The sequence below is a fragment of the Littorina saxatilis genome, linkage group LG2 (genome assembly GCF_037325665.1).
Source record: "Littorina saxatilis isolate snail1 linkage group LG2, US_GU_Lsax_2.0, whole genome shotgun sequence".
Taxonomy (NCBI): Eukaryota; Metazoa; Mollusca; class Gastropoda; order Littorinimorpha; family Littorinidae; genus Littorina; species Littorina saxatilis.
In genome coordinates this window covers 92703825-92714779 of record NC_090246.1, presented here as the reverse complement: position 1 = coordinate 92714779, position 10955 = coordinate 92703825, and the positions used below count along the sequence as shown (strand labels likewise).

The following is a 10955-nucleotide window of genomic DNA, read 5'->3' as shown; positions in this document are numbered from 1 at the left end:
TTGTTTGCTTAACGCCCAGTCCACCACGAAGGGTTATATCAGGGCGGTGCTGCTTTGACATTCAACGTGCGCCACACACAAGACAGAAGTCGCAGCACAGACTTCATGTCTCCCCCAGTCACATTATTCTGACACCGGACCAACCAGTCCTAGCACCAACCTCATAATGCCAGACGCCAGGGGGAGCAGCCACTAGATTGCCAATTTTAAAGTCTTAGGTATGACCCGGCCGGGGTTCGAACCCACGACCTCCCGCTCACTGGGCGGACGCCTTACCACCAGGCCACCGTGTTGCGGTCAGACGTTCTGTGTTTAAGAACATCGAAAGTAAGCAACAACCACAAAAACTCAAATAAAGAGGGAAGTCAGGTCTGCTAACTTTTCAAGCCACATATGGGCATCTTTGCTTGCATTCATCTTATAATACTGTTTACGTGCCCCCGTCTTGAAAAAATTGTTTTGGGGTGCAAAAAACATTCAGCAGATTTCCCTTCCTTTGTATGTGTGTGTTCGGCCCGTAGTTTAGAAATGTAGACTTAATCCGATCAATTTTTGCGCTGGAGGTTCTATAGTGTACGCAGTTTTCACACACAAACAATGATGGATCTTCTTTTCAGAGAGTATATCATAATTAAGAAGTACCCCGGGGATCATGGTGCCAGCTAGAAGCAAATGTTCGTTTCTCATTGCAGGTTTTCTCTTATTTCTCGTCGTCATTGTCTTCAGGTGTACATGCCTGTTGCATGCAGCAGCGCTCGGTTTCACTTCCTTGTTTTTGTCCTGAGTCTTTAGTTCTCAACGTTTAAACCAATCATTAAATACTTCACAACAACACCATACCAAGGTCTTCCTCATTTGTCTTCTCTTTTGCTTTCAGATTCCTGCGTCACAGAGCCGCCCTGGAAGCCCTAAAAGGCCGCAACGCGCGAGACCCTTCCCTCAACGACATCCGGGAAGAAGACGACGACGAAGACTTCGAATCCGTGTCCCAGTACAGCGACAACAACCCCATGGTTAACTACAAGTGCCCTTCCCCGACCATCTACACCTGTCCGTGCGGCGGCCAGCCCGACAGATCCACCATCAAGCAGCCTCTCAACTACCAGGACCTGCAGGCGTCTCTGCCCACCCTGGGCAGGAGAACGTCCCTGAAGAGAGGCCGCGATATCATGAAGTCGTCCAAGATCACCCTCCCGCCACTGAAGGAAGACCAACAGGAGAGACCGAGGACCCCTACGGAGGACTACAGCTCTGACGAGTCGGGAATCTCGGAGCACGAGCACCACACGGACCACGAGGACAAGAACAGCGACGGCATGTCGAGCGAGGACGAGAGCCAGCACTCCAAGAGGCCGTCCTGCGCCTCCTCAGACTCCGCCCTACGCGACTCTGACAACATGTCCTTGCTCAGCTCTGACGAAGACACGCCGTCCCGCCGCGCTGAGCGGGACTTCCCTGAGGACGACGACGTGGAAGACGAGCTGCGGGAGCTGCACATGCTGACCGGTGGTCGCCTCAACAGCTCCGTACTGACCGAGGTCACCGTCCACAGCGACGACTGCTCCTCGCTCTTCTCCCATCCCCGCCACGACGGGGAAGACACCTCCCACATCAGCGTGTCCGGAGACTCCAGCAACGAGTCTTTCTACTCCGCCAGCTCTGCCTCCTTCGGAAAGGCAAGAGGCGCGGGTAAGAGATCGAGGTCTGAGAGCCCGATGACGGCGGGAAGAGTCTCCTCTACTTCTTTCACTTACAAGGACTCAAGAAGCAGGTCGGAGATGAGATCACCCCCCAAAATCGACGACTACCACTTGTACTCCGAAATCTCCGAGGAAGAGGAGGCTCCGGCAGGACAGGCTCCTCCCCCTCCTCCACCTCCTCCGCCCCCGGCTGCACCCCCGGCCCCTCCCAGCCCTGAGTGCTTACCGCCGATGCCTGCAGGGCAAGCTTTTCCTCCGCCACCCCCACCCCCACCACCGCCGGCACCCCCCGTGCCCAAGACTAGCCCACCTCCTCGCCCTCCTCCGCCTTCAACCTTGTCCAAGAGCAACAAGAACAAAGCATCTCCCCCGTCCTCTCCAGGTTCAATGGTTGGAGGCCTGGCTGAGGTTCTCCGCCAGAGTATGAGCGACGGGAGCTTCACCAAGCAGAACACGCTGAGACGCCGCGAGTCCGTGTCTCCCTGCCGACCAAAGGTTTGCCACCCTGTCTTCGACTCCTCCAGCCTCAAGCGCACGGACGCCCACTCAACCTACATGCAGAGGAGAGCCTCTAGGCAGCTATCGTCTTCCTCAACGTCGTCCACAGGCGTCATCGAGGAGCTGGAGGAGCTGGCCGACTCCCAGCAGGAAGCGGACGCTGAAGCCGCCGTGAGCCAGAAGTGCGGAAACAAGATCAAAGCCCTGCAGAACATCCTCATAAAGCAGGCCCTGCCTTTCGCCAATCCCAACCTCATGAAGAGCACCCCGTCCCGCAACAGTTCCTCGGATCACCTCGACGACAAGAATCCTTCCTCACCCTCGTCCCCCGCTAACTCCCCTTCCTCATCCTCATCCCTCTCATCCTCCTCTGCCTCCAGCAAGAGCAGTTCTCGCTCCTCCAGCCGGGCTTCTTCCCCTACCACGGGCACCTTGCCCAAGCCACAGAGAAAGCCCGAGACCCTGCAAGAAGCCTTGTTGTCAGCTGGCGGGCGTCCTTCCCACTACGCCACCATCTCCCGTCTGGAGAAGCAACAGCAGGACGACTCCTGTTTCGACGAGGAGATGCGCCACAGGATCGCCTCGGTCAAGGATAAGCTGCAGAGACCTGTGCCCACTGCTGACCAGTCGGCCACGCTCGGCAGAGCCACTGTGCGCTTGTAGGGCAAGGTGTGTAAAGCTGTACATATCATCTAGGTAGAGATCTAGTCAGCAGCTGAGAACATTCTTCGAACTCCTTATGCATACACCTCTTGTTAGAAGTCGAGAGTTTCAACTTCATGTTGTATCATGTAAGCCTAGTTCCATGCCTGCAAAACCAACGAGTGTAGAAAGGAGTACCACAGAGCTGATACTGGCAAGAAATTGCAAAATGAGCGACGCTGAAGTTGTGCTAGTTATGCTCCATCGGACAAGCTGTGTGTGCAAAAGTAACGAAGCAGCAAAAAGCATACCGACTGTGACATGAAGATTGTGCGTCTGTATTGAGAATGAGGGACCTGCAGGTTTCGGCGATTCTTGTTGAACGTCTTTCGAACATTTCTACTTCACTGCAGAATCAGCTTTTGTTGTGCTGACAGCCCGAGATTATTGCAAGAAGGAACGTTCAATGTATGATGATTACAGAATGAAAGTTGAACGAAAGCAGACATATCTGCATTGACTTGTCGACAAAGACGGCAGATATGTGAACTTCTTCGGTTACTGTTTAGCTTGACAAAAGAGATGCGTTAGAATGTACTGCCTTTAATCACACTGAAACTGATATAACAAAAACAATGAGTGACACAATAAAAGGACAGAAACTAAGTGTGGGAGAAACATTTTTGACAGTTTCGAAAAGCCGCTTGTGATGCGAGGAAGACGGTAATCGTTTCGTTCGAAGAGAATTGGTTCTTCACAGAAAAATGACTGTTTGAACAAGGAAGTGAAAAGGAAACACCGTTTTCAGTAATAAAAAGGAGGTTTGACTATTGAATAGAAATTGGACAATTTGTTGAAAGTTTATAGATGTACGAACTCTTACAAGTAATACAAGAAACGAGAAAACCTTTCGGTAGCACACCCGTGCAAGACAAATGATAGAAATTGTAAAATGCCAGATTCGGTGTTTCAAGGATTCTGTTTTGCGGCGACAAGTGACAAAAGTGTGCTTTGCAGGCAACAATGTACATACACCCGTCTTGATGATCTCTGTCAGATTATTGAAATGTCACCTCTTGGAAGTCATCCCTTGAACTTTCTTTAAAGATGTGTCTGTCTCTTGTGATAGTCCCAACCCTTAGCTGGCGTAGTGGACCTTAAAGGTGTATGAACACATTCCAGCAAACCTGTGTAAATAGTATTTAATAATGCCATATTACTGCCTTTCCAATAAGGAACTGAAAAGTTCTCACTGGAAGATACCGGATGTAATTTGACGGTGAAATGAAGTCTAGGCAGTCAGTGTTTCTTTGAATTCTGATAATTATTGTGTTTACTCATAGAGGTACAACAGATATGTGTCAAAAAAGAGTTTTGTTTGAACGTTTTATGACAATCACTGTTTGTACAGAGAACACATGTGTGACCGACCTTCAATAGAGCATTGTATATAAAGGCAACGTGTTAGGCACCTTTTATACTTGTTTGCTTCGATAGTGTTCTAGAGTATTGTGGACTTTTACGGAAGTTATATATAAAACGGGTTGAGTACGTACGTATTTTGCGTTTAAGCGCATAGCTTGCAAGCTTTATGAGTGATCACAGAAGGAGTTGTAAAATATGCAGAAAAGTAACCTTCAAAGGTTCACGTGTCCTCTAAATTCCGTCACAACTTCGGGTTTTGCTTGAATTACTGTCACAGGTTGCTATGGCGATGCAGAGAAGACAACGTTTTTTTTCAGGTTAAACTTTAGTGTTTCTTCCACACATTCTCTCGGAGATTAGATCCAATTGATATTTGAAAACATTTAATCTAATTGATGTAACAGTGTGCAACTATTTTACCGACCGAGAAGGTTAGATAGATAATCGAGAATCGCTTCCCAGCTTGTCAAAGTCGGCACTGAAGATATTACACAGATGTACATTCATTTTCACGAGTGAGCAGTTTGTCGACCGATCTCCCGGAAGTGACAAACGATAAGGAGTTGCTTTTTCATTAAATTCTAAATGAACTTGTTTTTCTCCTATCCCCTGGTCTTGTGTGTCTTCTTTCGACGTGTTACGAACACGCACCTTTCGACACAAGGCTTAATGCGGGACGCGAGTCAACGAGCAACTATAGCCAGACAGCGGCTGATGGTGTTTGTATTTACTTTTTTTCTTACTTTTAGTTACTTGTTCTTGAACTGGTAAACAAATCAATTTAAACACAAATATGATTGCTTCAGAAATAATAACTGATTTTTTCAAAAAGTTTATTTGCTTATCTTTTGAGGAAACACGAAAATTAGTTTCTAAACGAGAAGCGTAATGTTTTCGCTTGGACCGAAACTCCAACCTTTTAGAAAAATATTACAAAGAATTTCCGACGTATACTTTGTTTTTTATGACAACAGAGAGGTTCAATTGACATTCTACGCACACTATAGCATTTTTCAAAGGATGCTTAGCAACAGAAATAGCTTATTTTGATTTACTTTGGAACTTAAAATCAGCTCAAGACGTACCTTCTCTGTGTAGCCACAGCAATTGTGATAGCGACCCATGCTTTGCAGTTATCGCAAAATGTCCTCCAGTTCATTCTTTGCTGTTTTTCAAAGCCAAAAGCTAGAGTGGGAAAAAAAATGTGTGGGACATGAAGTACTTTGAGAATGCCTAGGTGGAAAACTACGTATAATAATAAGTTTTTAAAAAGGGGAAAATAAGAAAAGAATAAAAGAAAAAATGAAAAAAATCCGTTCGATAGTTCTCTCAAGTTGTATTATTTGATTTTGTCTGCCGCGTGTGAATGGACGCAATGTCTCATGTGATAGTGTCACAGCAATAATTGTGCATAAGTAAATAGAATTAAGTTTTTATGTTGCACTTTGTAAATATGGACTACTCTCCACATTCCCAATTTAATGTTTATTCGTAAATGCAACTTTCATTTACTTAGTCGTTGATCACTTTCGTCATTACCTGATAATTATGCACAACATTGAATTTGCTTGGCACTAATCCTTATCTTCATGTCATGCCCATTGTGATGTGTGTATACAATCTGTGAAAACTTGTGTTTGCGTAATATCTGATTATTGTGTACAGTCCAAACTTACATTATTCTTGCACCATCATCACAATAATTATGTTCGTGTTCATTCCCATACCAATGCTCTTGGAATTTCAAGATTGTATCATCCATTCTTACTTCGCGCTTACATAGCCGCTCTCTCTATTTATTATATTTAAATTAATTCTCAGTTATTGTAATAGTGTCTTTTGTTCTTTCTTTAACAATTTCGAGTAAATATCACGCTTTACTATTATTTTATACTGTATTCTTCATAAAAGTTTTGTTATTTTGCTTCTAGAATACTCTTCATTTGTATAACTATGCGGATGGTTTTTTTAAGTCATATTTTAGTATATAATTAATTCACAGTCTACTTGACCATGTTCTCGCTTACGTGCTTTCAGGTACATAACTCAAGTCTTTTATGCTTATTGATTTCTCTCTTCCAAACTAAGTTCTAAAATTGCCCATTGTGCGTTCGTATATATAAGCAGCTTGATTTGCCTTGAAAAAACATTTTGAAAAAAATAAAAAACAAAAACATGTCAGCGCGCTATACTTTGGTAGCTTTCTAGTCAAAAATCGTAGTTTTCAAAACTATGCACCGTTATTTATTAGTCCGTTTATTCGTGTATTTAAAATATTCGTTGTTCTATATCATTGTATATTGAGTTGCTTTGTACAGAATAGTGCCTTACATACGTCGCTTTGTATATGATAGTGTCTATAATGTGATACTATACATTGCAAAGACAATGCCTAACATATGATTGTCTCTGATGAAATATAAATAAAGAAATGATACTTAATCAACGGTGTTTGTGTGGTGGTGATGTGTGTGTGTGTGTGTGTTTGTGAGCGTGTGTGTGTGTGTGTGTGTGTGTCTCTGTGTGTGTGTGTGTGTGTGTGTGTGTGCGCGCGCGCGTGTGTGTGTGTGTGTGTGTGTGTGTGTGTGTGTGTGTGTGTGTGTGTGCGCGCGCGCGTGTGTGTGTGTGTGTGCGTGTTTGCCGTACGCGCACTCGCACATTGCAAAATACAGTGTATTTGCTGGAATCATGTTTGTCCTGTTTGAATGTCATAATATCTCCTTCCGTCGTGTGCGTTTTACCACTCGCCAAGTTTCCTCTCTCTCTCTCTCAACTCTTCATGTCTCTGTTGTTGTTTTTTGAATGTCAAAATATGCAGGAATAATTTTCTGCGACAAGGCAAACCGCCTTTCCAACAGAAAAGTGAGCGAGAAGCTGTGAACCCAACGTGGAAGAAAACAACACCTCTGCAACAAGCATTTTAGACTTTGCAACACAGCAATTTCTGTTTCCCAATCCTGATCAGGGCAGATAGTCGCATGCGACCTTTGCATGCAGCAAGTTGCATGCGACAAACTGTGCAATGTATCTTACCCCCACATATCCCATTCGCTCCCAGGATAAGCGCGGTAAACGTTGAGATTCTGAGCTGGCGTTCAGTACGATAACCGTGTCTCCTTTCTGGTCATAACAAAAGTGAGCCACTCCACTCTAGGCCAAAAAAAAAAATAGGTCTGTTTACGGTAACATAGGCCAAAAAAATAGGGTCGGTAGGTCGGGAATTTTTTTTTTTTTTTCCAAAAAACCATATTTTTTCGTTATTTTGCAAAAAAAAACAAGATTTTTTTTTTTTTTTTTTTTTTCCCCAAATGCCAAAAAAAAAGTCTAGGGTCGCGCGAAAAAAATAGGGTCGGTCGGGTTACCGTAAACAGACCTATTTTTTTTTTTGGCCCTATCAAACTCTCCGCCAGCAACCCCTCACATCCCCCTCTCCCCAACCCTTTCTTTTCTTTTACTGACATGTGCACCTAGCAGCTGCTACCACGTTCTGTGGGGCGACATATCAAGGCAGCGGTGTATTTGACATTCCTGTCTGAACAGCGAGCAGTCGTTTGCAGCCAGAGGTGCATGCCAAGGACTACTTCTCGATACGACTCGCCATTTTGCCCAACAGACGCCCAAAGAGTGTTTATTTACTTATTTTTTCATTTTACTTTATTTATTTTTTTATTTTTTATTTATCAATTTATTTGATAACATAATATCATCTGCAAAATCGTCACGCAAAGAACAGCGCATGGTGCTCATCAGAACGTCTTTTACTTGGTAGCAATAAGATTACAAACCCACGAAGACTTTTGACTTTTGCGTCAATACATACAAAACCAACCACAACCTAAAATCTACACACGCGCACAAAAAGTTCACAGTGACAAACAAAACCAAGATCAATTTCAAATATGTACAAAGGATATCTGTTATCGAGGGGGCCACCACCTGAGCTACAAAAAAACGTTCAACATTGAAGAAAATCAAATTTTCCGTAATTTAAAAACAAAAAGATGTTTTTCAAGCTTACAAAATTATCAAAAATGTCCAGTGCCTGTGACACATAGTTCCATGCTGCCTTTAATTTCGCTAGCAAACATCAACCTACGATGCACCTAACCTGTCGGGACGTCTCTGGTTAATTGACTTGTCGCCCCTGGTCACATGACGTTGGTTGCGTCCCTTGATGGACGAGAAATCTAACATGGCGGCGAGCGTTCTGTCGCTTGGATGCTCGAACCTTTGAAAGTTGAGCTTCTGTTGCTACGAGCACCTGTTTCGTGAGTCTTCAGTAAGTCGCCATTTTATCTCAGTGCTCTGATCTGACTGATCGCAGCCTTTTTGGCAGAGATTGAAGCCAGGATGTGACATCAGTAGCACCAAATCGTCGGCCTTGGAGAGATGGGTTCCCGCTTACCCAGTGACCTTAAAGAATTGAGAAAAGCTTAACTGACTGACGATATATCTAACACTAACTATATTTTTGCAGTAAAAAATCAACAATGAAGACTACCAGAGGCGTGGAAAGATACAAAACAGCACTGGATAGTGAAACGAACGACAATTGATGTTTACTTCTTCTTTTTCTTTTTCTTCTTCTTCTTCTTCTTCTCCTTGTAGAACGAGCTGCGAAGTCTGTTCATCCTCGCCATGATTGGTTCTAATTCAACAGACGGGCCACTTTCATCGCAAGTAGAATTCTGATTTAATAGTTAAATGCGTATGCCAGTAGGCCAGTTCGCTCCGCTTTGATAAAGTTATGTTTTAAAGGTTCATTTCAAGTGTTTCCGGTTCAAGCAGCTCCCAGTGGCAAAGTACAAGATGGGCTTCGTTTTTCGCTTCGGCGCGGTTTTGTTTTCCCCAATGAAGACGAAGTACTGATAAGTTCTCAGCAGTTTGTTTTTCACGGAAATCATAAATAAATAAAAAAGTAAAAGATCTCTTCTTTGATTTCGGTTTGCGTTAGCCCATTGAGCGTTTCATTGATTTATGTTTGTTGTATTTCTCTTTTACTGCATGTACAATTCGCCTCAGTGCCAAAATCAGTCATGGAACGAAAATAGACAAGGGTTCGTCAGGCTGGGGGACAACTGCAGGTAATGACGGAAATAGACAATGGTTTGGCAGGCTGGATGACAACTGCAGGTAATGACGGAAATAGACAATGGTTTGGCAGGCTGGATGACAACTGCAGGTAATGACGGAAATAGACAATGGTTCGGCAGGCTGGATGACAACTGCAGGTAATGACGGAAATAGACAATGGTTCGGCAGGCTGGGGGACAACTGCAGGTAATGACGGAAATAGACAATGGTTCGGCAGGCTGGGGGACAACTGCAGGTAATGACGGAAATAGACAATGGTTCGTCAGGCTGGAGGACAACTGCGGGTAATGACGGAAATAGACAATGGTTCGGCAGGCTGGGGGACAACTGCAGGTAATGACGGAAATAGACAATGGTTCGGCAGGCTGGGGGACAACTGCAGGTAATGACGGAAATAGACAATGGTTTGGCAGGCTGGATGACAACTGCAGGTAATGACGGAAATAGACAATGGTTCGGCAGGCTGGGGGACAACTGCAGGTAATGACGGAAATAGACAATGGTTCGGCAGGCTGGATGACAACTGCAGGTAATGACGGAAATAGACAATGGTTCGTCAGGCTGGAGGACAACTGCAGGTAATGACGGAAATAGACAATGGTTCGGCAGGCTGGGGGACAACTGCAGGTAATGACGGAAGCCGCAAAGAGAATTTCGTATAATTGTGAAAATCTATTGTTCTTCTTCAACTCATTTTGTTTGTTTGTTTGTTTGCTTAACGACCAGCCGACCACGAAGGGCCATATCAGGGCGGTGCTGCTTTGACATATAACGTGCGCCACACACAAGACAGAAGTCGCAGCACAGGCTTCATGTCTCACCCAGTCACATTATTCTGACACCGGACCAACCAGTCCTAGCTCTAACCCCATAATGCCAGACGCCAGGCGGAGCAGCCACTAGATTTTAAAACCAATTTTAAAGTCTTAGGTATGATCCGGCCGGGGTTCGAACCCACGACCTCCCGATCACGGGGCGGACGCCTTACCACTAGGTCAACCGTGCCGGTCTCGTCAACTCATGATCTCATTTTTAAAAAAAATTGTCAAAAGAAGAGGTAGAACGAAATCTTCTGATGACAACGACTTTTCATGAAGGAAAAGCATTTGTAAGTATTGTCTCAACAGTTTAACCCAGCAGCTACACAAAACGTAAATATAAACCTGACAACGATTCGACATGTTATCATAATTATATGTGTATAAAGGACAAATGCTGCTGCTGGCCTTACAGGAAAGAGGGACCAGCTATCTGAGCTAATTTTCTCAGGCGCACACATGGCAGAAATGACGAAAACTCTCTCATGAATTAATTTGCGAAAATTCTAATATTCTTCTCCGCGCATATTGTCTGAGAAAAATGGGGCGAAAATAAAGGGGAGACGGTGGCTCCCACTCTCAATGAATATTTACAAAAATAGCCTTTCATAATTATTGCTTCTACAGTTTAACCCAGAAGTTAAACACAACGTACATGTCAAATTGACAACGATTCTGCACGTTGAAGGAAACCGCTGTCGCTCCTGCTTTTAAAGGAAAGAGCGCCCAGATATCTGGGCTAATTTTCAAATGTGCAAAATCTTCAGAATGGCAAACA

At 44.4% G+C, this 10955-nt stretch overlaps 1 protein-coding gene across 1 annotated transcript in view; it reads left to right on the top strand.

Moving 5' to 3' along the window:
* The window catches only part of LOC138954887 (uncharacterized), a 15146-nt gene extending 12285 nt beyond the window's left edge, over window positions 1-2861 (top strand). Inside the window, exon 3 of the mRNA XM_070326643.1 lies at window positions 878-2861. Coding sequence (XP_070182744.1) covers window positions 878-2861 — 1984 coding nt within the window. The remainder of the gene's footprint in view (window positions 1-877) is intronic.
* The last annotated feature ends 8094 nt before the right edge of the window (window positions 2862-10955 follow it).